Genomic DNA, 26,486 nt, shown 5'->3' on the forward strand with positions numbered 1-26,486 from the left:
CTTGGCTTTGGTGGCCCAGGGTTTCGCTGGTTCGGATCCTGGGCACAGACATGGCACCGCTCATCAGGCCATGCTGAGGCGGCATCCCACAAGCCACAACTAGAAGGACCCACAACTGAAAAATACATACAACTATGTACTGGGGAACTTGGGAAGAAAACAGAAAAATAAAATCTTAAAAAAAAAAAAGTTTAAAGTTCAGCAGGAAAATGATATCCAAGTTACAATCCTACACCCAGCCAAACTATCAATTCTGCATAATTTAAAAGCACTTTCAACATTGAAAGTCTCAAAAAACCTACTTCCCATGTATTCTTTCTCAGGATGGTACTGGAGGAAATATGCAACCAAAACAAGCACGTAACCCAAGGAAAGAACATGTGGGATCCAGAAAGAGGGGCTTCTAATGCAGGACAAGAAGGCAGGAGATCTTCAGCCCACTCTGTGCCAAACGGCAGCCTCCAGAAAGGATGTCCTCTGGGGAAAAAGTGACAGAACAGAGAATGTTTGCTTTTGTGGAAAACGGCACCGGGAGGCCTTTCACAGAGCGAAAGGATGAAGACAGAGACTTACACCAAACTTAGTGATGGGAAAAATAAGATAACTATTAACCTCAAGAAAAACAAGAAATTGACAAAAAAGGAGAAGACACAGTACACTACTTGGCTCAGCAGTAAACAAATTTACTTAGTGATAATGAGCGTGGCCTGGCAAAACTGCACACTGCACCAGTTTCGGTACAGGAAATCTAACGGAGTCACGCCCGTGCGCTTACACTGTCGACGGCTGCTCTTGCACTGTGACAGCACAGAGACTGCATGGCACACAAAGCCTGAAATATTTACTATCTGGCTACTTTCCGGAAAAAGTTTGCCACCCTTTAAACACCTGATACCTATCTGGGGAATATAAGGGCAAGCCAAGAGGGTATAAATGAATTGAAATCCTCATCTAGGAGTCAAAAGACGGCAGTATAAGATTACTACTTAGAAACGTGGAGATAAATGCAGACATGCAAAAAGAATTAAAAGTGGTTGTCTACGTAACATGGGCTTGGGGGACAAGAAACTCTTTTAAGCCTTTAAAGAACCATTTGATTATTTAAACTATGTCCAGGTATTGCTTTGATAAAACCAAAACAGAATTTTCAAACAACTGAACAAACTTACCATGACATCGAGCAGCAACGCCCACGTTCTCCTGGAGGCCTGGGGTCCCCGCACTCACCCGCGGCTGCCCTGGAGCCACCTGGACGTCTGCAGCGCCCCCCCCCCCCCACCCGACCCCAGCCCTGCTCCTCCTCCTGTCTCCACTCATCCTGGATTCCCATCCTGGTGGCTAGAGACAGTCCCCCAGGGAATCAGATCTACTGTCCCTGCCCCTGGAGACTAAGATTAGCCTTTCTTCCCTCGCCCTCCCTTAGCCTGACTCTGCTGTGCCAATGGGTAAGTGGCCCCAGGAACGGGCCAGGTTCCCCTCATCCAAGCCCAGCCACTGTCTACATATCCTCTGCTTCCTCAATTGCCTCGGCCAACACTGCCCAAAAGGATGCTGACCCCAGAGTGCTGGTTCCCTGGACCAGGGCCCAGCTCCAGGACACACACCCCCTGCTGAGTGAGGTCCCAGCCCCGTCTGAAACCCACCCACTCAGGTCTTGGAAGCTGGACAGAGAAAGAAAAGCAGTTTGTCGTTTAGCAAGAGAGAAGAGAACAAAGAGGCTTCCCACAAGAGAGTTTTCAATCAAGCTTTTAATGAAAAGATCATAAAATAACAGTTTTTCATCACTGTACATTAAGACTGCACGCTTCTGAATGGAGAGATCAGTCGTTGGTGAATTGCTTTTCTATGACATTTGAGGGCTGCACACCTGCAGCTCTGACCTGAATTTATCCAAACTCTGGCGGGAAGTGAACGCGTTGTGATGACGGACAGCGACGGTGGCCAGTACAGGAGTGCGATCATGGAGTGCCCCCCTTTCTGGGAAGGGCATAATGTAGGACATGATCCCTCTTCCAGTTCTGATTAAACAAAACAGCTATAACCCCATCCCCCCTCCCCCTCGAGGTATTTGCGAATGGGCCAGTGCCCAACCTGGGGTCCCCCAAGGGGGGAGGGGGAAAGTAAGTGATGGGCGGGATACAGAGAGGCTCCCCTCAGCACCTGGCCCCACAGGGCCCCACCAAGTGGAGGGGGGGAGCCCTAGGGATCCTCCCTGCCCCGAGTGAGGTCTGTTATGCAGCATTTTTGAGGTCAATAAATTACAGCAATAAATAGTAAGGTGAGGTAGGGGGAGGGGTTCCCGGTAGAAAATTAAAGTGGGTGACTGAAGCTGGGGGGGGGTCCTAGGAAGGGGGTCCTGGGCAGCCTCAATTCCCACAGTGCACACCCAACCCCCGATTTGGAATGTCAGACTGAGGCTCTGGTTAGGTCCCTCTCCATCTCCTCACTCCTGGCACCGGATTCACAGGTTCAGGAACGTCCGCCCAGCACGACTCTGGGCAAGAGCCAGGGCCTTGGTCCCTCCAGGGGGTGTGGCAGGGCTGAGACCCCTTGTCTGGTCTCCTAAGGCCTGGCGTCTCTGCTTTTGTCCCCCAAGCCAAGGGGACGGGACGGATGCAGCCGCCTCCTCCCTGAGCCCTGCCCTCCTGGCTGCCCAGGCCCCATCCCAACACAGGACGGCCGCAGGGAGGGCGGCTGGGGTCTGCCCGCCCAGCCAGCCCAGCCCAGATCGCACTCCTGCACACGGCCAAGTCCAGTGAATACTGATGAGGGGGGCGGGGCAGCCCAGCACCCCGAGTGGTGATGAAGGGGAGACACACAGGGCTGCGTGAGGTTCTGAAAGTCAGTCTGGGTCCGGATTGTTCGTTTCACAGGCTGAGGTGTATGGCTATGCTGCGAGTCTCTGAGATTCTTATTTGCTTAAAGGTTTGTCTTTTCTTTTTTACCTTTTTTGCAATCCTGGAGGAGCCCTTGTCGTGGCTCGGTCTGGTGAGAGCGAGGTGGCGGAGCCTGGCCTGCCGCTCGCTCGCCCCAAGTCTGAGAAATAAATACATTCATCACTGCACAAACATATTGATACAAAAACAACACTGTTCAGAGTGTTTGCACCGTCTGTGTTGGTAAGGACCAGCCCAGTGAACCCCTCCTGCTGCAAGAGATGGGGGTGGGGGGTCCCCAGGAGGCGGGGACCCACTGGAGTCAACAGAGCTGTGCAAAGGTCCCGGCTTTTTGGCTTGAGAGGGACCTTCACATCAACCCACCCTGAGGGTCTCAGGCAGAGCAGCAGAAGGGGCGCGCCTCCATCCCGGGGCCCAAGCCCAGACTCGGGTCCTGTGGCCAGAGCCGACGGCCACCCCTGCTATGCCAGCTGGCCAGGACCGCCATGGTCCGGCCAGGAGGCCTGGGGGCTGGTCAGCACAGGCCCAAGCTCTTTGGTGTCAGCTGGGCTTGGAGAGGCCCGGGCTGGGGAGGAGGGCTCGGCTGAATCTGGGGGCCTCGGAGTCTGCGCCTCTGCCCGGGAGCCATTATGGGGCCGACTTGGAAGGGCCTCCGGCGGGAGGTGAGGGTTCAGTGGGACTGGCCTTACAGCTGCTGAGGTCTGAAACTGTAAAAGTTTATGTAAACAATGAGATAAATATATTAGTATCTTTTTTCTGAGCCCATTGAGGTTCCATACTCATTCAAAATGTGCTTTGGTTTAAAAAATAGGTTTTGTGAATTTGGGTATGAGCTTTTTTTTTTTTTCCTTTTTTTCGTTTATCCTCTTTTTCCTACATGACATCTGCTATTTTCTCTGGTTCCTGTTTCTCCGAAACATTCAGGAATTAAGTGACTAAAACAGAGAACTGTAAGCCGCCCTCGGCCTCCGACAGCCTGATTTCCTCGTGAGGCTCTTAACACATCTCCACGCACACACTCACAAGCACACACTCCACATGAAACCAAAGGAAAAGGAAAACAAAACCAAGTGTTGTGTTAATCCCGCCCCACCCACAAACCCTTAAAATCTTAAATAGGAAACTAGTGTTTTGCTTTCTTGTTAAAATACAGAGAAGGCTCGATACAATACTCAGGTGGGTACAATACTACGTCGCACGAACGGTGAGTGAGGGGCCTTCGCGCCCAGTCCCTGAAGCTCTGCAAACAAATCAGCTACTTTCACAAGTCACCTCACGGATGTGGTCGCCCACGCTGGGGAGGCCACGCACAGGCCGGCCACGGGCACGACTCCCATGCGGTACAGACTTTGTGTCGTGTGGCTTAAGTGCTGACGGAGTAGGGTGGGGTCAGGAGAGGCCAGGGGCCTGGAAAGAGCCCTGGCCCCTCACTGGGTACGGGGAGCCCAGGAGGCTCCTCCGCCTAGACCCTTGGCCTGACTTGCTGGAACATGAGACCCTGGGTCCAGTCCTCCGCTTCCCACCCAAAGGGAAGAGGAGCCGGCCCAGGGTGGGGGCACTGTGCGGAGGGCTCAGCCAGGAGCCCTAGTGTGGCCTGAGCTCCCTCACTCGCAAAACACACCCTTCACCACGTGGGTCCCTGAACTCAGGCTCTGTTTTCAGCTGGAGGGCTCTGGAGGAATGGAGGGGTGGGGGTAGGGGATGACTCTGGAATTTTTTGGTCTGAACTTAAAGCAGAAACAAAAAAAAGAAATAAAAGTATGAAGCAAAACAAAGAAGATAAAGCCGCTGGCCCAGCCCTGTGGCTCCAGTCGGCCGAGGACAGTAGGGCCGACCTCTGCGACTTTGGTCTGTCGTTCTGAGCCCAGCTCTGGGCCCAGGGAGGTGTCTGAGGCTGGTGGAGAAAACCCAAGGTGAGGAGCAAGGGGTGGGACTCCAGACTGGGCTGAGCCAAAGGGTGGCAGCCAGTCTCCTGCTAGAGAGACTGTGGGCCAGGACCACCCAGAGAGGTGCCAAAGCAGGGCTGGTCCCCTCCCTGTCCCCCAGGGGTGCATACATTGCTTTGGTCAGCCCCTCCCCATGCCTCTACACTGGCCAGGCAGGGGCCGCTGCTCTTCCAAGTTCAAGCTCTGCAGGCCCAGGGGACAGGATGGAGGGGCTCACTTCACCTCATCCTGGCCCTGGCAGGGAGCCGCAAGGAGCTTGCTCCTGCAGCATGGCTCCCATCTCCCTAGTACCCGGAACCCGGCCCTCCATCAGGAGCTCCCACGGGGCTGAAGCACACATGCCCCTCCCCTGGGCCCGGAGCAGAGGCGCTCAGCAGCACTCTCAGAACACCGCTGGGGTGGACACGGCTCGCCACACGCCCATGGAGGTGCGGCACACGCCCAGACTGCAGGGCTGCAGGAGCATCGGGGGCGGCCCAGGAGGGCGCTCGGCCCGGTTCACTCGAACGTACGTCCTCCTGTGCACACTAACTGGAGGAAAACCAAAGTGTCATGGCCTCAACTGCCAGTCACCAACGTACTGTTTTCGTGAATACAAGAGGTAGCAAAAGGTCAGAAGTCTCTCCACCTTGATGGGGAAGGAGGGAGGAAAGCACAGCATCTGTCCACACACACCGCGCACACCACACACACAAACAGAAAATGGAAACCCAGCCCCCCCCAACCCCAGACCTTCCAGTTCCAACATTCACATAAACGTTACACTGTTCTTCTCTTAATAAAAAACAAGTACCTCTAAACAAAGAATATTCCTCGGAAACTATAGGAAAAGCACTCTCTCTCCTGAGGCAGCCGAGGCAGGCTCGGGGCCCAGGGAAGCCTTTGGCCAAGAAGGGCTTCTGGGGCCTGGAGGGGCGGGTGGCCCGCGGCGGGGCGGGGCGGGGCGGCTGCCCCGTACATTCAGTCTGCAGACCCAGGCTCAGCCTCGAAGGGCCGGGAGGAAAATAAACTCTCGTTGGTTTTGGTTTCAAAAACAAAACTCAAAAAGAAAAAAGGAGCAGATCAGTAGGAATAACAGCAACACAGGCCCAGAGGGCTCTTTAGTTGTGGAGAGGTAGGCAGCGGGGCCGACCGTCCCAGCACCAGCGAGCGGGGCCCCTAGCTCAGGGGGGAGGGCTCCATGCCTCCCTCCTGCACTGCTCTTGGCAGAGCCAGGGGGCCTGCACACAGACGGCACTCGTGCATGCACACAGACACTGCCCGGCCACGGGAAGCTCTGCTCCTCTCCTTACACGGAGGGAGGCACCCCCTTCCCCCTGCTCCAACCCAGCCTGCGGGAGAGGGGCTGGGCCCCAGCAAGACCCCCATGACCCACTCCCACGGGCCTTGCAGCAGCCCGCTCAAGGACCAGGGACCTGGGCGGGGTCGGGAGGCAAACCGCACACCAGGAACACGCACACTGGGCTCTGGCCCACCGGCCTCCCTCCTCTCTCTTCCCTTGGTACAAACTGTCGATTAAAGCTCTGGGTGTAGGGGGCTGGCCAGAGGTGCTGCCGGGAGACCCCCCCGCTGGACCTGGGGGTCCCAGCCCCGCCTGCCTGGCCTTCTTGCTTCCTCCTTCCGTTGGCTCTGGAGGGCGAGTCTGCAGAGGGCGCCGTCGGGCCAGGAGAAGGGTCTTTGGCTTCTAGGAGGGGGAGGTGTGCATGCGCAGGTGGCTGATGAGGTTGCGCTGCTGGGTGAACTTGCCCCCACAGAGCTGGCACTCGTAGGGCTTCTCGCCCGAGTGCACGCGCATGTGCTCGGTGAGGCGGTACTGGCGGGTGAAGCGCATGCCGCACTCGTCGCAGGCAAAGGGCTTCAGGCCCAGGTGGCTTCGCATGTGGCGCGTCATGGTGCCGCGCTGAGTGAACATCTTGCCGCAGATGTTGCAGGGGAAGGGCCGCGTCAGCCAGTGCGTCTTCTCATGCTGCCGCAGCGTGGCCGGGTCCTTGTAGGTCTTCTCGCAGACCGAGCACTTGAAGGGCCGGGGCTCAGCCGTGTAGGCCGCACTGGGTGCCGACAGGTCCTCGGCCTCCTCCTCGGCGCCCCCGCTGCCCGTCTCGTAGGCACCCTCCTCCTTGATGAACAGCTCCTCCTCCGTGTGCGTCTCCACATGCGCGTTGAGCTGCTCGGAACTGGGGAAGCCTTTGGCGCAGGGGATGCACACATACAGGTTGTCCCCGTAGGACACGGTCTCGTAGCCTTCCTGCCGGTACATGTAGTGGGCGCCCAGGTGGCCACTGCCCCCTTCGCTCCCACTCTGCCCGCTGTCCTCGCTCCCATCCTTGCCATTCTCCTCCTCCTCCTTGCAGGGGTATGGGGCCTCCCCGTAAGGCCCGCTGGGGCCACCCCCTGCCACACTGCTGGCAAGGATGCCATTGGGAACCCTGTCCCCAAGCCCCTCACCCTCCTCCCCTGGGCAGGGGCCCTTGGGCCCCGCTTCCCTCCGCTCAAAGGGGGAACCCACCACAGGCTCCTTCTTGCTCCACTCCTTCTTGCGGGCCGAGTGCCGGAGGCTCTTCCGGGGCTGCCCGCCAGGCCCCTCCAGCAGGCTCAGGTGGTTGTCCTCAGCCCCCTCCAGATCCATGGGCTCATTGGGGGTGCCCCCCAGTTCGGCATAAGAGGCACTGTTGGCAACAGGAGGGGCAGAGACGGAGAGGGGCGAGCCGTGCTGACTGTCACTCAGCTGGGCCGGATCATCTGGGGTGAGGGGGGGCCCGGGGGTTGCGGGGGGCAGGGGCGGGCTCTTCTTGGACAGGTCCAGGCCCAGCTCCTGCTCGCAGCCCCCACTGCTCCCATTGGTGCTGCAGCTGCCCAGGCCGGCCTCCCCGCTGGCTGGACAGACGGTCCGGCCTAAGCCGTGAGTGCTCTCCTGGTTGGAGGTGCTGAGGAAGAGTTCATCATCTGAGCCTTTGGCCTGGGGGAGCTCCTGGGGGGTGTGGGCCCCCTTGCGCCCATCCACAAGCCCTGGATATCGGGCCTGGATGACAGAGGCTGTGGACAGCCGCTGGCTGCGGGGGGGCCGCCCCATGCCGGCAGCCCCAACCCGTCCAGAGCCAAAGGGCTTGCCGGCTCGCTTGAGTTTGCGGCGGCAGAGGGCTGCCAACTCGGGCAGCTGGAGGTAGCTGGCGGCAGTGAGGAGAGTGCTGAAGTTGGGTTCAGCTGGCTGGTCGCTGGGCAGCAGCTTGCCCGTGTAGATGAAGTCCAGGATCTGCTGGAACACTGTGGAGCTGACCATGTCCGTGTCCAGGTTGATGAGGTTGTCGTGCAGGACCAGGGACTTGAAATAAATGCTGCTGGCAGCCAGGACGTTCTTGTGGGCCCGGAAGATGGAGTTCTCCACCATGATGATGACGTCACACAGGAAGCCCTTCGTCCTCTGCTGGTTCAGCTGCAGCAGGAGCTGCTTCGAGTGGCTGGGCAGCTCCATGTCGGGCCCCATGTCCCCGCGCCCTGCCCACGCGCACCACCTACGGGCAAGAACAGGCATGCATGCATTAGCTAACAGGGACCCTTGTGCAAGGGCCCTAGGCCAGAGCACAGCTGCAGTGGCGCTCAGAGGCCTCCACACTGACCTAGCCACTGGGCGCTTCCTCAGGCACAGTCCATGGGAAGGGAATTCACACTGCCCACCAAGGACCCATGCTGTCTGAGAAGGGACAGCAGCACTGGCCCCATATGCACAGATTTGAAAACAGAAGGCCACATGATGGTCACACAGGATCAGAAAGAAAAAATGGGATTTGAAATTGGCTCCACAGCCCAGGGTACCGTCTCCATAACACAGGAGTTGACCACATGCCCACAGGGGACCCAAAGATAACCAGTGAGGAGCCGCAAGGTGCTGGGAAGCAGCAGGCACCAACGTGGGTGGGCGGGCTTCCCACGTGCGCACACAGCTTCCCAGCTTTCAGGACAAGCTGGAAACCCAGACTTTCAGGTGAAATCTCCCCGTGCTAAACGAAGCTTCCTTTTCCTCAAATACCACATGGGCCAAACAAAGCCTGCGGTCTCTACTCTCCACTGAATCCTCTCACACAACCTAGAGGCTTTCCGAGCTAGCAGGTTCACCGATGGCCCGTTCCTGCCTCTTGACACTGCAACCTCCAGGAATGGGCGGAAAAGGCAGCTTGCTCAAGCCCCTAGCACTGCCTGGGCCTGGAAAAGGCACCTGGCTGGCCTCACCAGACTGGCACAGACACTAACTGATGACACGAAGTAATAAACACACAGAGGACTCTGGCCTCCACAGGAACCCTGCGGGGTGGCAGTGTGCACACAGGTGTTCAGGAGCAGGCTGCTCCGAACATGCGCCCACCCCACTAAGGAGCAGGGCCCACAGTGCGAGGCCACGGCTCCCTGCCCCTCTGGCCCGTCATGGAACGTGTCTTCCTGCAGGCAGCCCTGTGCCACGAAGCAGATGAGGGTGCCTTCACGTCCTTCCACTCAGAGCCTGATCTCTGAAAGTCACCGACTGCTGAGCCTTCTGGGATCTCCTGCTCTGACCAGGGTACCCAGCCCTGCTTTCCCCCAGCAGGCGCAGCAAGGCACAAATGTGGCACAAACGTGACACAAATGCTCCCCCTGCCCCACAGCTGCCCTTGTTTGCAAAGACAGAGGGAAACCCTAACAATCACATGCACCCCGGAGGCGACTTTGGAACTCACCGCAACCACGCGTGGACTAGCGCTTAGGGCCTGAGAGCAGGAGGCGGCAAGCACCCACTCGGCCAGCCCAGCCTTGTAAGGCTGCTCAGAGGCTGGAGCCCAGGAACCAACCCTCCTCCACTCCCTGCCCCCGAGCCAGCCAGGTGGGGACAAAGAGCCCAAGGTATGGCTCCCACACTGGCCAGGATGCCAAGGAAACACAGTGTCAGCTCCACCAGCACCCAGAACACCTGGTCTTCCAGGCCTGGCAAGACATGGGCTGAGGGCAGGAGGTCCCATCCTCTGAGAGCCTGTGAGCCCACAGCAGCCCCTCCTCCTCAGGCCGAGGGCAGTGGGCCCCAGCCTCCCCTCCACACTGCCCCATGCTATTCGCACACAAAGGACCACAGGCCAGGATGCAGGCTGAGAGCTGTGGGGCTGTGTGGGCCGCCCAGAAAGCCCCAGAAGGAGCAGACAGACATCCTCCCTCCCCAACTCCCCCACCCCCAGCCCTGCCAGCGCCCCCCTTCCCAGCCTACCGGAGTGCCAAGGGCCCAGAAACCATGTGAGCAGCAGCCAGCGGGGGTGGCCTCCTTGAGTACGTGGCCTCCCTGGGGGTGCATCAATGCCTGGTCACCTGGGGAGAAGAAGATAGACACGGTCACCCAGAAAGGCATCAGCAAGGGAAGAAGGGTGGGACAGAGAAGGGGAAGCCACCTGGTGGCCCTGGAGCCCTTGCTCCCAGGAAGGCCCAGGGGTCTCTCTGGCTGGGATGCCAGGGGCAGCCAGGCAGGAAACAGTGGCCGCAGTGCCCGCAGTCAGGCCCAGAAGCAGGGACAGTCACCCATCTGGGGAGTCCAGCAGGGCTGCACCCACTTCCCACTCGTGACCCAGGAGATTTAGGGTACTCCCAAGGGCCACCTAGGCCTGGGAGAGCTGGTGGCAGGCACACAATTCCTCCCGGGTGGACGTGGTGGCAGGAGGCCTGGGCAAGGCCCCTTCCAAGCTGGCCACATTTACATAACAAAAGGTCAAAATTGGAGGCACTGGTGCAATGGGCTATTTATAAGAACCAGTCTCAACCGCTTCTGGCTCTCCTGCCTCCTTCCCTTCCCGATCTGCTCTCACCCCCTCCCTGCCCAGAGGGCCCAGCCCCCTCCTGCCCAGCCCAACCACATGGCCTCCCCTTGCAGGAGTTTTCGCAAGGTCGGCCTTTCAATACCAGCCCGCCAAAGCCGTGGGCAGCTGCCGCCAGATGTGGGTGGGCTCCCTCTGCCCCTCAGAGCTTTGGGTCCTGCAGGAAGGGGGTCCTTGGGTTTTGGTTCCTTACACCGCACCCAGGCAGGCCTGGGCTCCCTTGGAATGGAGCCAGAGGTGGGGGAGGAGGCCTGCAGCAGCCTGGAGCCCATCCCTGCCTGCCCTTCCCCCACCCCCAGGGCCAGGGAGGCTCAGCAGGTCCCTCAGGAATGTGACCAGACCCGGGGTGCGGGGTGGCTGGGAGGCCTCAGCTCCGGCCTGCCAGCTGTCTCTCCAGCCCCTAGCACTGTTCCTCTCTCACAGGGGTGGGGGGCACGGTTGGTCTGGGATCCCAACAGCCAGAGGGCAGCAGAACCAGCTCTGTGGGTCCACATTTAATGAGGGTGGGCTGGGCCCCCGTAGGTGTGAAGCACCCAGACTCCCTGGCTGGGTGAGGCCACTGGGACAGAGCTGAGCCCAGCCTTGGGAAGGGGGACAGAGGCTACCACAAAGCTGGTGAGAGCGGCCCGGAAGAATGGACAGGAAGTCACAGCAATGTGTTTGAGCCAACCAGACACCGGCCATGCAGCCCTGTGCTACCCAGGCTATTCCGCGCAGGGCGTCAGGCCAACTCGCCCAGGGGCCTCCGTCTCAGCACATGCTAGACCCTGCAACAGGGGGTTACTCGTCCTTATCACAAATCAGGCCAACATCTGGACACCATGCAGGGAGTGGGTAGCAGAACAGGACTTGGGGGCCCTGTGTAGGGGCCTGCTGCCCCTGCCCTGCCAGGTACTTCGCCAGCCTGGGAAAGGCTGAGTGACAGGCACACAATTCCTGGGGGGGGGGGGGGGGGGGGGGGGGGGTCTCGCAGGGCTGAGGCAGACGTGACTCCTCACAGGGACACTCAGCAGGACAGGGCAGAGCCGCCTCCTCGCCGCGCCCTCCACTGGGTGGGGCACCGGGGAGCCGCCTGCTGCGAGTTCATAGCCAGCATGATGCCTGCCACCTTGCCTGGCGTGCACCCCGCTGGGCAGTCTGGGCCGCCACTACATCTGCAAGCAATGATGCAACCTCACTGCAGGTGATGGGGCCACACACCCCACTGCTGTGGGGCCAGGACCCCTATGAAGCACTGTTCTTTTCTTCCCAGCCTAAATGACGACAGCCAAAGACCTCTGCACTCCCCCTCACTGCCAGGTGTGGGAGCATCAAACACTGCCCCTCAAGAAGCCCCAGCCTGGGGGAGTCCCAGGTAACTGGAAACATGGCTGTGGGGGCTGGCCCAGAAAGCTGGCAGTGCAATGCCCCACTGGGTACAGGGGCTGGTGCCCAGCCCTGGCAGGAACACCCTACAGGCTGGAATGAGGACACTGCCTGGCACCAGCCCCTGGCACCGAGCAGCCCCCTGGCAGTGGGCAGAGGCAGTGTGCGTATCAGCCCCAAGGATCCCACATGCAGGGCAGCCTCACTGCCTGCCCGGAGCGCTGGCTCCACGAAGCCTAGGATCTGGGACAGTGGGAAAGTCAGGTACTCCCTCCTCTAAGGCCGAGACCTGGCCCTTTGCAGGTGGGTGGGGGTGGCCCTAGCCAGGCTGATCCCGGCAGGGAAGGGCAGGAACGCAGTCCTTGGGGAGGGCCAGCTCTGCCCTCTTGTGAACAGAGACAGTGTGAGCAAATGAAGAGAGACCTGGATTACCTTCCCAGATCCTTGTTTACAGAACGGTCAACACCTACCTACCCAACAGGGCTGTTACACTGCAAACTGGGACAGGTCCTAGCTTAATTCTCATTTCCTTTTCTTCCCCTCCCCAGGGCCCCACCACAGAAAAGTCAGAGAGGCACACCCGCCTGCCTACCCCCTGCATACACACCGAAGGCAGGCCCAGGCCCCAGCCGCCCACCCCAGACCCTAAAGGCACTGGCAGCACGGGCCAGAGGGAAGGCCAGGCCCTTAGAGCTGAGCCGGGGGGAGCTGGCAGGAGCTCCTGCATGCCCTCTGCTGCTCCTTCCCTGTCCACCCTCCTCAGACAACCACATGGAAGGCCTGACTCGGCATGGCTGTCCTGGCAAGAAATGTCTTGGGGTACACATACCCAAGTGCTAAATGAGGTTATCTCCAGGGGGTGGAATTATAGGAAAACTCTAGTTTCTGGGTGTTCATTTCTGTAATAATCAAAATTTAAAACAAGTACGTATTACTTTTAAAATTCTAAAAAAACCAAGAGTAGACTGATGCAAGAACATGGATGACTCTCAAAAGCACGCTGAGGGAAGGAAAGCTCACACAAAAGCGCACACCCTGCATTGACTCCATTTATGACAAGTTCTAGAACAGGTAGAACTGATCTACGGAAGAAACTAAATGAGCACAGCCTGTGGAGGGTCAGAGGAGCGCTGTCTGGGAAGGGGCATAAGGAACTTTCTAGGGCAGCTCCATGCCTTGGTAGGAATCTGGGTTAAGGTGGGCACACCCACTGCTCAAAACTCAAGATTTGAAATTTGGTACTACGTTGCATGTAAATTTTACCTCAAACGGGGGAAAAAAAACTCCAAACAAAAAGAAAGAACAGAGGCGTTCACAGGACATGCCTGTCTCAGCAGCTCCCCACCCGCCACCCCTCCTGGCACGGCCCCACCCAGGCACCACACGCCGGCCTCACAGCCCTGGGGCCCGTGTGTCGATGCAGAGCCCGTCTCGTCTTTGCACACACAGCCCAGGCTCTGCCCTGGCACCCACTCCAACCGCTCACCTCTCACCTCCCCACGGGGCACGAGGGCCTGGGACTGGCAGTGTGGAGGAACATATCTGTGGTCATGGGCGTGGCCCCCCTTCTCACTGCTGGCTTTCAGCCCATCCTGGGGTGCCCACCCAGGCTTCACGAGCCCATGGGCACACAGGAAGCAGCTGGTGAGAACAGAGTGGCCATGGAAGAAGCAGATCCTTGGCCCCCTAGGCTCCTTCCTGGCTGGCAGCCCTCATGCATCTCCAGGAAGCAGTGGAAGCCCCAGGCCAAGGACACCCCTCAGGTCCCCTCCTCACCCTCCAAACACACACGAGCCAAAAGACCAAGGAGGACAGCAGAGGGCAGGGCCCATGGCCTACCGACCCATGGAGCAGCAACCCATGGGGGCCCCTACTTGCCCACGATGGCAGGCAAGGCAAGGCCCCACCTGTCTGAGGCAATCCACACGGCCTCAGGGGCCACCTCGAGGCCTCTCTTCCTAGCAGCCCACAAACAGCAGGAGAGTGTGCTCTGGTCCAGCACCTTTAGAGGCCAGAGAGGTGGTGTTAAGATGAAAGTGATCCTTACTTAAGCAGAAAGCAAGGAGAACAATTTCAACCCCGCAATCTGAAGGGGGCTACCCCAACTCAGCCTGGACACCCGCCATGCCCAGAGCCTGGGCTCCATGAGTCCTGGGCACTCAGAACTGCTCTAGTCAACTGGCCTCCAAGTGGTGCCCTCTAAAGACCAGGCTGGCAGCCCTGCCTCCCTAGGGCCTGGCAGTGGGCACCCTGTCCCTCCTGGAGATTGAGGAGTGCACCCCACACCCACCTCCAGGCCCACCTGTCGGGCCAAACTCAGCGTGTGGTTTCACGGCTGGTACTCCTGACCCTGGTGAGCAGTTTCCCCCAGAATGCTGTTCCTCCTGCTCAGTGCCTGGCCTCCTGCAGACAAGAGTGAGTCTCCCCCAGAGGCAACCATGGCACCTGCACTGAAATGCCTCCCGATTTCAGGAAACTTCCCCCAGCCCGGAACCAGCCCGGACGGAGGGACCCGGAGAGAAGGGCAAAGGACAGGGATGGGGCCTCCCTGCCTCCCCTCCCTGGGCAGCCCTCTTTGCCTAGATCTCCTGGGAATCTTGTCACCCCACCTCCCTCCCTAGTGACCTTCCCTCCCTTTCCCAGAGAGGGTCTTCTCGCAGGAGTCCTGGAGCTATGCTGGGGCACCAGGAGCAGTTCCACCTAGCCCACCCCAAGGCACCCAACATGAGACTGTTCTCTCACCCTAACCATCTCCTGGCCAAGGAACACCGAGCCAGAAGTTACAGAATGACACAGGAATCTTCCAGCTGACAGTAGGGGGCCACCCACTGCCTACCCGGAGCACCAGAGCCAGGTGGGAGGCACATGACATGCCACACAGAGGGGTAGTGTTGGGTGCAGTACAGCCACTGGGCAGTTTCCACACCCCCAGAGGTTTAAGCACATTTGAGTCAGAGAAGGCCCCAGCCACGCTGGCCCCCAAGCCCTGGTCCCAGCCAACCCCCACCATGATCGCTTGGTGCTCCAGGTGTGGCCCCGACAGGTGCAGGCACTGCCTCTTCCCTGAAGGGCCTGGCCCCTTCCAAGCTACAGGAGAGCAGCTCCGGGGCAGAATGGAGACTGCCTGGAAGGGACAAGCGGGCCAGGATCCAGAAGAGCCCAAGGCTCAGCCCCCAGTGCACCCACCAGCCCTGTGCAGCCACAAGCCCAGGACTCCGCTCATCCTGCCCCAGGACTAGAGTGTTCTTCCTTCTCCTCCTCTTCCCCTTCTCCCTCCTTCCCTTCTCTGCTTAAGGGAATGACTCCTCCATTAGGCCTTTCCCATCCCAACAGGGCCGAGAGCCTCTCCCCCCTTCACCACCAGCCAAAGCCAGGCCTCGCCCTACACCATGCTGGCCATGTAGGGCCACATCTGCCCTGGCAGCCTGCCTGAGGGCAAGACTGAGGTGTTCTGCCTGAGGGGAAGAATGAGGTGTTATCTCCACCTCCAGTATCAGATAAGACAGAGTTCTGGGGGTTAAGCAACTTGCCCAAGGTCACAAGAGCAAGCAGATGACAGAGTAAAGGATTCGAAGGCTGACCCCAGAGTTGCTGTCAGACTTCCCCTACCTAAGGGACAGATACCATGCGCTACCCACTCCCAGGCAGGAGTGCCACTCACAGTAGCGCCACCCTCCACGGGGCGCCAGGAGAAGGGCCACGGTTTGCACCTCCACCGCATCTCCCCCTTCCACCACCGCCCCCTGCCTGTCACATCAGGGCCTCACCTCGGCTGCATTCTCCTGAACTCAGCCCAGCTCCTCCACTCCTGGGAGCAGTGAGAAGCTCTTGGCTAGAAGCAACAAGGTGCGGGCCCTTGACACGAAGCCTGCTTTGGGGGCCCAGGCTGCGCCCGCTGCACCTCTAAAATCACCCCTGGCTTCCGTGACCTCCCTGGTCTGTCCCTCCAGGCATGGGCCAGTGGTGGGTAGGACTCACTGCTTCGGGCAAGCCCAGCTGTGTAATCTAGCCGAGACCTGGACGCCGGCCAGCAGCTCCTGGCTCTTCTCCCAGACCATCCTCCTGGAAAGCAACAGGCCCGACGAATGCCAGGAGCCCAGCCCTCCCCCTGACGCGGCTTCTTCTACGAAATAAACACTCAGGGTCCACTCAGCGCGTTGGTGACGCTGTGATCAGGACCAGGGGCTGGCCTCCTTCTCCGCCCCTCGGGCCAGCTGTGTTGCCCACCCACCGGCTCAACCCAAACAGTGACAGAGGTGGTGTCCATCCCAGCCCAACTTCCTCGAGTCTGTTCTGAAATGCCCATGTGCCCCACTGAAGACCCCATGCTGTCCACACTGGGCCAAGAACGCCCTGGGCCCTGACCACCTTCCCATCCGTGCACTCCCTTCTGAGAGGTGAGGAAGCTCGTGGGTAACTCGGCACCGTGAGGAAAAGGCTAGAAAGTGCTGCTGTGAGGGGAAGCCAAGCAGGAGGCTCCGGCCTGCACCAGACCAGGTCCCACAGCCCTGAACCTTGCTTCTCCAGAGCAGCCTTGGGCCCTCTCCTCCCAATGGGCCCACAACCCTCCCATCACTCCTGGCCTTGGAGCCAACGAAGACAAGCAAGGCCAGGACAACCTTGGGGACCTGCAGCTGTTCCTCTGCTCATGCTGGCACAACTGGCTAGCTGGCACCGGGAAAGACAAAGGGTAGGATGAAGCCAAGACGCCCCAGGCCTGGCACAGTCTGGCAAAGAGTTCTGAGTTGGGCCAAGACCGTGAGTGCTACTGGGGAGAGGCTGGGGAGTGCTGCCTGAAGGGGAATGCTAATTTGAGATTATGATTATTATTACAAAAACTAGGCTCACCTCCAGACTCTGTCCCTCACATTGCACTGCCCCCCAGGAAGGCAGCAACAAACAGGAGCCTGGAGGTGGGGAGAGCCTGTGGGAGGCTGCCAGGGTGGATCGGCCAACAGCACAGCAGAGCAGGGGAAACCGGCCCTCCCTATCAGGCAGGGAACAAGTGACAACCCAGGAGCGAGTGCAGGCAGCAGGCAGACAGGCCCCAGTGTGCTGCTTCCCGTGCATACTTCCTACGCGTCTTGCTTGTCCTTGGGCATGGTCCAAGGACCAGCAGGAGCGCCTGAGAACGCTCGAGAAATGCAGACGCTCAGGCCTCCTTCCGGGCCTCAGAACCAGAACCCATTTTCACCCTGAGGGACTCGGATGCACACTCAAGTCTCAGAAGAACCCGAGCAGTTAAGCTTTCCCCTGTCTAGGACGCCCAGTGCTCTGCAAGCACTAAACACTCAACCTCTTGGAGGTCGAGAGGAAGGAGACAGCCCCAAAAGGGAAGACACATTTCCCATGTAAACAAGCCAGATAGTGATTAATAAAAATGGTGGACCTGGAATGTGAAACAGTAAGGCTGAGTCTGGTTACCAAAGACATCTTGGAGCCAGGAGAGTAGCCACGGGCAGAGGGATCTTGATGAAGGAAGGACAAGCAGGGATGGCGCAGTGGTAAACAGGTAGAAATTCCACATGCGAGGAGCCAAAAGGGCACCAGTGAAGCTTCCCCGCTGGAAAGGACTATCGCGATCATCTCACCCGCCCCGGGCCACCCTTCAGATGAGATAACTGAGCCCCAGAGGAAGACACAAGTCATGGCTGATTCACAGAGCAGCAGCTGCCCAGCCCGCAGCTCCGGGAGAAACACTCTCCAACTTCAGTTTCAAACCCAATCCCACCAGCTAACAATTTCTTATGCCAACTAAGGCCTCTAAAAGTATTGAAAAAGCCAAGCCAAAAAACCCCATCAAATCCCTATCATCTTCTATCATCATCACTTCATACAAGAAAATATATTTCAGGCCTGAAAAGCAAGAACCACCTCTCAATGTAAAGGAGTCTTTCCCCTACAATGTTGTCCTGGGCTGGTAAAAACTGAGGCAAGCTGGCATCAAGAGACCTCTGCCCTGTCCCACAACACAGCATGACCCTCCTGGCTGGGAGAAGACTGAGGCGGCATGCTAAAGGGGAATCCAAAAAAAAAAAAAAAACCCAATGCCAGGGGTGGAATTAGCCGAACGAAAGCCCTGGTGCCTAGTGGTTAAAGTTCGGCACACTCCGCTTCAGTGGCCCAGGTTCAGTTCCTGGGTGTGGAACCACACCACTCGTCTGTCAGTAGCCATGCTGTGGTGGTGGCTCACATAGAAGAACTAGAAGGACCTACAACTAGAATACTGGGGCATTGGGGAGGGGAAAAAAAAACAGGGGGATGGCAACAGATGTTAGTTTAGGGCAAATCTTTCCCAGGAAAAAAAAAAACCAAAACACTAAAAGAATATCCCCAGGGAGAGAAGAGAAAGGTATTACAAAATAAGACCAAGACTGAAAATGTGAAACCCTGTGGCCCAGAAAGCCCACTTCAAGGGATACATCAACAGAAATCCCTCACACGCACCCAAAACCCAGGCAGGTACGTGCCCGGCAGCCCTGCTCACAGGAGCCCCACACCTGCAGGAGAAGAGGCAGCCGAAGGTATGGGGACTATCACCTGGCAGTGAGCAGGACTACACATTTAGGTTGAACCAGAGGAATTTCCCTTTTTTTTTAAAGATTGGCACCTGAGCTAACAACTGTTGCCAATCTTTTTTTTTTTTTCCTGCTTTTCTCTCCAAATCCCCCCAGTGCATAGTTGTATATTTTAGTTGTGGGTCCTTCTAGCTGTGGCATGTGGGACGCTGCCTCAGTGTGGCCTGACAAGCGGTGCCATGTCCGTGCCCAGGATCCGAACCGGTGAAACCCTGGACCGCCGAAGCGGAGCACGCGAACTCAACCACTTGGCCACGGGGCCGGCCCCAGAATTTGCCTTTTATAGGTCAAAAATAGTTGATTGTTGGCAGCAGCATACAGCTTGACCTATGTACACATAGACGAATCTCTCAAGCATACTTGTTGAGCAAAGAGGCCAAAAGAGACTACGCAGTACAACTGGGTTCATGTAAGTTTAAGCTGGAGAACAGACAGAACAAATCCAGGGGCGGGGGGCAGAGGGGTGACTCAGAACACACGAGGGGCTTCTGGGGTTGTTTCTCGCTCTGGATGCTGGTCACACATGCGTGTCGTCTGTGAGGAATCCTTGGAGCAGGCGCTCATGGCGTGCACACTGCTCGTGTGACTCATCGCAGTGCACAGAAACCTCCAGGAGGGCAAGCAGGGCCCAGTTTCAACCCTGATTAGTGGACCCGAGCCAGGCAGTAACCTCCTGGAACCCCCAACTAGTAACAATCACAAGACAAGAAGCAGAACATTGACAGGACAGAGGAAGAGTGGCTACATCCAGGATGGAGTGATTTTCTTTTTTTCACAGACCAGCCGGGAAGCCACAGGAAACCTGGAGACCACCTTAAAATCTCTCAGTAGGGGCAGATCAGCGTCTGCTGTGCCGAGGTGAGAGCCACCTGATGATGTTCCAATCGTCCTACTGCCAGCTGACACCTCCACAGGAGAAAGAAGGGCTCGAATCCTGACAGGCAAGCCCAAGAGAGAAGAGGAAATTGAGTGTGGCAGGCAAGGGACAAACACGACGCCAAAGAGCTCCCAGCAAGGGCCCGAGCAGGTCCGGTGCAGACAGCTGGGCGCTTCGAAGGGATGAGCCCCTCAGGCACTGGGTCAGAGGAAGCCGCTGAGCAGGAGAAGGAAAGGCCCCCTCGATCCGTGTGGATGATCAACCCCCCAAATCCCCAGAGCCTCAAACAGTGGCTCAAGGAGCCAAAGCCAAAGATCAAGGATCAGCTTGTTTTAATCCAAAAAAGAAAAAAACAAACAAACAAGTAGAGACATCTTGGACATTCACCAGAGTTTTTAAAAGACATTTTTACGGGTAAAAATTAGGAAACTGCTATGGGAAATATTACACTCTGTGACCCTGTACCCGAAAAGCCTCCAGGTGTGGCACTTCACAGAGAAGAGGTCTCACCTGTCCAGCAGATACCTAGACGGGTCTGAGAGGAGAGACCAAGAGCTCAGAAAGGAAACCAGACAGACGGATCCTCTCAGATGTGGGCAAGAAATCTCACAGTTTCACTGCTTTACAGACGCGGCTCGGCGGTGCTGGCAAGATTGTTCAGCATTGAGACACTGGGCAAAGAGACAGAAAACAAAAGAAACAGGCACTTCTCTGCCCAGAGCAGGGGTGGGGAAAACCAGGCCCCCGAGGAAGCAGCACAGACAACAACCCTGAAAACAACCCAAATGCTCCCTGCTGGCAGGCCACATGATGAAGCGTGGGACAGCGCCACCTTGGAACACTGCAAGCAGGGGACAGAAGGAGGGACCTGCAGCACACGCAGCACTCCGGTGAGTCTCAGAAGAGCGACTGGCACCCAGCTCCACGTACACAAAGGGCAGAGTCGGCCAAACCAGCCACCCGCTGTTCAAGGAGGCAGACAAGTGCAGGGAGGCAACAAAGAAAAACCAGGAATGGTCAGGCCACAGTGCAGACTCCTGGCAGGAGGCGGGACGAACCAGGGAGCGGAACAGGTGGGCGTTCGTGGGGACCAAAGGCTGTTTCCTACATGGGGTGGGGAGCAAGGGCGTATGCTCTTTATGCCCATATGTGTGCACATGTAATCCACAGCTTCTGGTTAACACTCCTGTAAGTAACCTGGAGCACAATCTCCAAGTCTACTGAGGAAGCTAGCATGCTCTGTGCAGAAGTCCCAAAGAGAAGGCGGAAGGACAGGAGACCTTCCAGACCCAGGGAGGAGCCAGGGACTAAAGCTGTGCAACACTTGCTGAGTACCCCCTCACATCACCTGACCAGAGACTGGGCAAACGGAGCAGGACCACACGGCCTGGTGACTACGGCAACAGCGCCTGAAGCAGGGCTTCGGAGGGTTCGGCCCACAGGAGATGCCCAGAAAATACCACTCTGTGCTAACAAATAGAAGACAACAGAAGCCAGGGCCTCTCCACCTGGGAGGGCAGGCGGGCATCACGCAACAGAAGTGAAATCCCAGGAACGCCCCCAAGAGGGGAAGAAGGGCAGAGTTAAAGCCACTCAGCGAAAATATCAAAGTCCAAAACACATCATGGGCTGGCCCCGTGGCCGAGTGGTTAAGTTCACGCGCTCCGCAGCAGGCGGCCCGGTGTTTCGTTGGTTCGAATCCTAGGCGCAGACATGGCACTGCTCATCAAACCATGCTGAGGCAGCGTCCCACATGCCACAACTAGGAGGACCCACAACGAAGAATATACAACTATGTACCGGGGGGCTTTGGGGTGAAAAAGGAAAAAATAAAATCTTAGAAAAAAACAAATAAATACAACACATCAGCCCCGTGCAGCCCTGCCGCCTCCAATTCACAGTCTGCTCAACCCTGAGTTTGTCTTTCCCAAACACTGATCTCAAGTGACTCCCCTGCTCACAGCTTTCAATAGATTCCTGATGCCAGGATAAAGTCCACGCTCCAAGCTGTCCTGCAGAGCGCTTCCCACAGGGGGCCCCGGCCCACCTCTCAGCTCGGCCCCTTCCAGGCACAGCTCAGTGCCCCCTCTTCTGTGAAGCAGGCCCTGCATTTCTCCCCTGCCCAACGTCAGCACTAGCCAGTCAGCTGCTGCCCTCCACACACCTCCCCTTCTGCCCATGCTCCCCCCACCCCCACAGCCAGACTCCAAGGTTAGGGACCCTGCGTCCCAGAAGGCAGCAACGAGCCCAGCAGCTGCAGCAGGCGTGCAGCAGGCGTGCGCCCTCATAAACGTTTATTAGGTGAGCAGGCGGTCAGGAAGAAGCAGTGCGGAGAAGAGATAGGGCGGGACAATACTGGAGAGAAGAGAAGGTGGCGGGAAGGGGGGATGATAAAGGAGGGAATCTGCTGCCCAGCCCTGCCCTCGTCAGCAGTTCCAAAACTGTTGTTTACATTCTGAAAAATGAGTAGGGGCTCCCAAACAACTTTTGTTTTATGTGGGCCTATATGTTACTACGGTAGATGTTACTGTTCTATCTACTGTATTAGAAAAACTGGTAATTCAAAAAAGTAACAGAATATTAACAATAAATCCATTTTATCTTAACACAAATAGCATTTTTTATAAAAAAGAATGATTCCAAAGGAAAAAAATTAGTGAGAACAGTGGCACTGTTTTACATTTTTGCAAATCTCTTTAACGTCTGGCTTAATAAAAGCAGCCGGACTGCTATCTGCTCGGCACTCAGTCTGTCAGGGCGCATGGTTTTGACTAAGGTCTGCGAAGACCTTCCAGAGATAGAAGGGAGCGGTATTTCAACCTTTTCAGATGACTGTGTCTCTTCTTCCTTGACACAACACTAAAACCCAACAAGTCGTAGTTTCTTAAAAGCTGTAATGTAGACTCTGAAATGGTATCAGTGACTAATTCATATTTGGTTACCTAAAACTCCATTTGTCTACCTTGTTCTCACATCCACCTCGGAGTCTGTGACATCAAGCACTGGTCATTTGGAAAATACTGATTCACTCCATTATCAGATCTTCCAAATGTTACATTTCACTATACACCACAAAAAAATAGCCACATGTTAATAGCACCACTGATGTTATCTTTAAGTCTTTAGCTCAGGCTCAGGTGGTGGATACCAGTTTTCCAAAATTCTCTCTCACAACTAGAACATACAACTATGTACAGGGGGGCTTTGCAGGGAAGAAGGAGGGGAAAAAAAAAAGAAGATTGGCAACAGTTGTTAGCTCACCCGCCAATCTTTAAAAAGAAAAAAAATTCTCATCTTCCCTTTAAGGGCTCTTTCACTGGCAACAAATATTGTGGGTTGTCTCCTTAAAGTGGCAAGGCTCAGTTTGTTCATTTGAGAAAATGTCTGACAAATTCTCCAAGTCTGACTAACCACACCTTGGCTGTCAGTCATTCTTTCAAGTAAAAATAATGTTCCATGAGAAAAAGCAGCCAGTTCAGCACGCAGCTCACACAAATGTGAAGTGCTTCTCCCGGAGACAACCACCACGCTGCACGTGCACTTCCCAATTCGTCACGCAGAATGCTAACAAGCCGTGTGCTCCGGAGTCCAGAGTTACCACTGTCATCCACACTGCCTCCCCAGGAGACGCACGAGTAAGACGGGCAGCCTTGGTTCGGAGCACCAATGGGTGCTCACACGACTCCTGCTGGTGTGTCCCATAGGCAGGGCCACCCACCATGGCTTTGCACTGTGGGTGCCAAGTGTCAACACAGGGATAAAGGCCAGTAACTTCTAAGTATTATGAAAAGGGTCTTGGTGACCCCCAGGGGTCTGCAAACCACTCTGAGAACAGCTGACCGGAATTATCTCAAATATTTCTACCAACCCATTTTATAGGCAAGGAAAACGAGGCACAAAGAGGTTAAGGTCTGGCATATGCAGGGAACAGGCTTGACACCACAGCTCTCTTTCCACAAAAGGACAGTTGTCCACCAAAAGCTGCCAAACCTGAGAGTAACAAATGTCAAACCAGTAAAAGGAAGCGCCATTTCAAGAGAACACGCGCAGAGGCGGGGCAGCAGGACCAACGCAGGTAGCTCGAGGCCTTGCAGAGCCAGCAGGGCTTTGAGAGGGCAGTGGCGACCTGGAGAGGCAAGCGGCCTCTGCAGGCTGTGGGGGCGGCAGAGGTGGGCAGAGGTGGGCCGTGGGGGGTGGGGGAGGGGTGCTGCAGGAAGCAGGATGTACATGCTGCCTGCTGGGGGCATGAAGGCAAAGTCCCCGCTGCCCTTATCAGCGTCAACACGCGCATGGAATGTGGGACTTTGGAAACAATCCTCTCCCCTTGGCCTGCACCCCTTTAGGGCTCAGGTTCACTGACCACAGCCAAAGGATGACTGGGCCCAGGGCTCAACTCACCTGCACCTGGAGCCTAGCGGCAGGTGAGAAAGGCACCTGCTGGTAGTGACCCAGGGCACCTCAGGAGACTGTGGTTCAGCCCCTGCCCTCATCACCCACCTAGCCAGAAACAGCCTCATAAGGCCAAGAAAGAGGCCCTTCTGCCCATGTCCCCCACGGCCCACCGGGCGTGCCCAAGCACCTCTCATCTGCCCAGACTGAGAGAACCCCGAGAGAAGGAAAGGAGCCCGGCCCCAAGTTCCTGGGGAGGCCCAGGCCAGCCCCGGCGGCCCTCTGGAGGGGCTCCGCAAAGGCATGGGTTCCCACAGGGCAGAGGATTCCAATGCGCCAGAAGGGCAGGACTCGTGGCTAGAAGGATAAGGACGACCAAGAGTCCTCTCCGTCCCCCGGTCCTGGGGACCCGGGGAGCACCTGCTCTACAGTTTAATGGTCCTTCCCCAGCTTCCAGGGGACCACCCCCCAGCTCCAGGAACAGGACTTCCTGGCTACGTCCAAGGCAGCCATCACGCCACCCTACTCACTGAAAACTTGGGCTGTCTTCCTGCCCAAGCACTGTGGGAAGGGACCCACACATTTGTGTTCAAGGCTTCCACAAACGTCTGGTTGTGTTTCTTTCACTCTCAGAACTTCTCTACCCACTTCCTACCTGTGTGACTCGAGATTAATTACTTAACCTCTCTGAGCCACTTGTACGGTGGGGATTGATAAAATGATCGGGGCTACACAGGTACGTTCTGAGGATTAAACTCAGGTGTAAAGCTCATCCCACAAGGCCTAGCGTGGGGTAACAGCCCAAAAGTGAGTGCCCGGCAACTATTTCCTAGCACTCTGTCAGGAACTCTGCAGGAACCATCTTCCTCCCAGTTTTCAAGCAAAGTTGCCCTGGCACCTGCCACACAAAAACCATCAGCTGCCTTCTACCAAAGCGAAAGGCAATGAGGCCCCAGGGGGAGGCGGGGTGAAGACACAGGAATCCACCCCCGATCACTTGCTCTCAAGACATAACCCCTGGGTCCATCTACCAAGATGCGCACAGGCAGAAACGAGCAGGGGGGAGGACACCATGCCTATGCCCCCACGGGACCCCTCCTCCTCGACTACCCAACCAAGACCACTCTCAACATCACCTCCTTCACTGCCCAGCCCAGGCCGTGCTGCCTTCTCTGAAGGACAGCAATTCATAGCCAGGACACCAACCAGGACCACTTCAAACCACACCACCTAGGTGCCTTGCCACCACCTCCCATGGCAAGCTGCCCAGAGCAGGCAGGAGCTGACTTGTGTCCTGTCTGAGCACAGATAGGAACTAAAGTCCAGCACAACCCATTGTTTGGTCCCAGCAAGGGGGGCGAGGCCTCCAGCGCATCTTCACTGCCCCCTCTCACTCTGCCTCCTGGCCCCTCCTTATGGCCCCTCACACACCCTACCCATGTAACAGCCCAGAAAACCAACCTTGGGACCAATCTCTCTCTCTCAGGGACCCTGAGGTCAAAGAGAAAAAGAAGGGGCACAGGTCCCAGGTGTCCCCAGCTGTGGCCACAGCAGGCTTGTTAGGAAGCCAAGGAACCTAAATGTCACTATGTCAGGCCCTGCCAGGGCACAGAGGCCAACCAGCGCCCAAGAATGCAACCAAGAAACCAGGATAGGCAGAAGGCCAAGCAGGACCAAAAGTCCTAAGTCAAGGGCAGCAGGCAGCTCCCCAGGGACCTCCTAGGAGCTGTCCCCTTGGTGCATGCCAGCCTGGGGTCCCTCTCACTGCCGCCCAGGTTAAGAGGACCATGAAAAGGGTGAGCCTGCCCTGTGCCTGACACTTCTCCAAGACCCTGTAACTAACAAAGAATCAGACCGCTTTGTTCTGGAAATTCCATCTCGCTGTGCTGTCAGAGTAAAGCAGTCTGTGACCACCCAGGCCCATATGCGCTGGTCTATTTGGACTTACCACTTGTGTGATTCTGTTATCAACAAAGATTTGTCACCTGCTAGAGCAGTGGTTCTCAAACTTGGCCGCACGTGAGATTCATTTCAAAAGCTTTAGGAAACATAGATGCCTCCGCCGGCTCCCAGGTGATCCTGACGTGCAGAATTGAGAACCAGGCCACCAGCAGGCAGGCCTCTGCCAGGCAGCACCAGGATGGCACACACTCAATGGGTCAGTGTGTAGCCCATGCTTACCACCAAGGAAAGGTCCACTGTGTCTACACAGGGGCCACTGAGGCCCCAGGCCCCACCTAAAGGGCCTGTAACCAGGCTGATGAGGGGGCGGGGGTAGCTCAGACCCCAGTGTGCTGATGGGAGCAGCCTCTCCACCCACGTGGGGGGTGGGTACTGTTCTCAAGGCACTGGAGCGGCCCCTCCCCACACTCACCTAGAGAACCCACCCACCCAGAGGTGCTGCTGGGAAAGAAGCCCGAGGCTGCGGCAGCCTGGAACAAGTCTGCACAGCAGCCACGCCCGTGCCAGAGCCAGCAGCCCTTCCACGTCCACAAGAGGCCAACTCCCCACCTCAAAGTGGCCCCCTCAGGCAAGCCCAAGCCCTGCCTGTCTTTAGTGGCCCTTGGCATTCCCAGGGAATGGCTGGCGAGAGCTGGTAGGACAGCCTAAGG

The 26,486-nt window shown here is 57.1% G+C and overlaps 1 protein-coding gene across 1 annotated transcript in view; it reads right to left on the reverse strand.

The window, feature by feature from the left end:
• Positions 1-1,730: 1,730 nt before the first annotated feature.
• The window catches only part of HIC2 (HIC ZBTB transcriptional repressor 2), a 29,182-nt gene continuing 4,426 nt past the window's right edge, over positions 1,731-26,486 (reverse strand). The window contains exons 2-3 of the mRNA XM_070626880.1: positions 10,068-10,165; positions 1,731-8,352 (exon numbers count right to left, since the gene is read on the reverse strand). Of these exons, the coding sequence (XP_070482981.1) occupies positions 6,528-8,352; positions 10,068-10,093 (1,851 nt within the window). The 5' untranslated portion in view covers positions 10,094-10,165 and the 3' untranslated portion in view covers positions 1,731-6,527. The remainder of the gene's footprint in view (positions 8,353-10,067; positions 10,166-26,486) is intronic.

Source organism: Equus przewalskii, chromosome 7, assembly GCF_037783145.1.
Source record: "Equus przewalskii isolate Varuska chromosome 7, EquPr2, whole genome shotgun sequence".
In the NCBI taxonomy this organism is placed as follows: domain Eukaryota; kingdom Metazoa; phylum Chordata; class Mammalia; order Perissodactyla; family Equidae; genus Equus; species Equus przewalskii.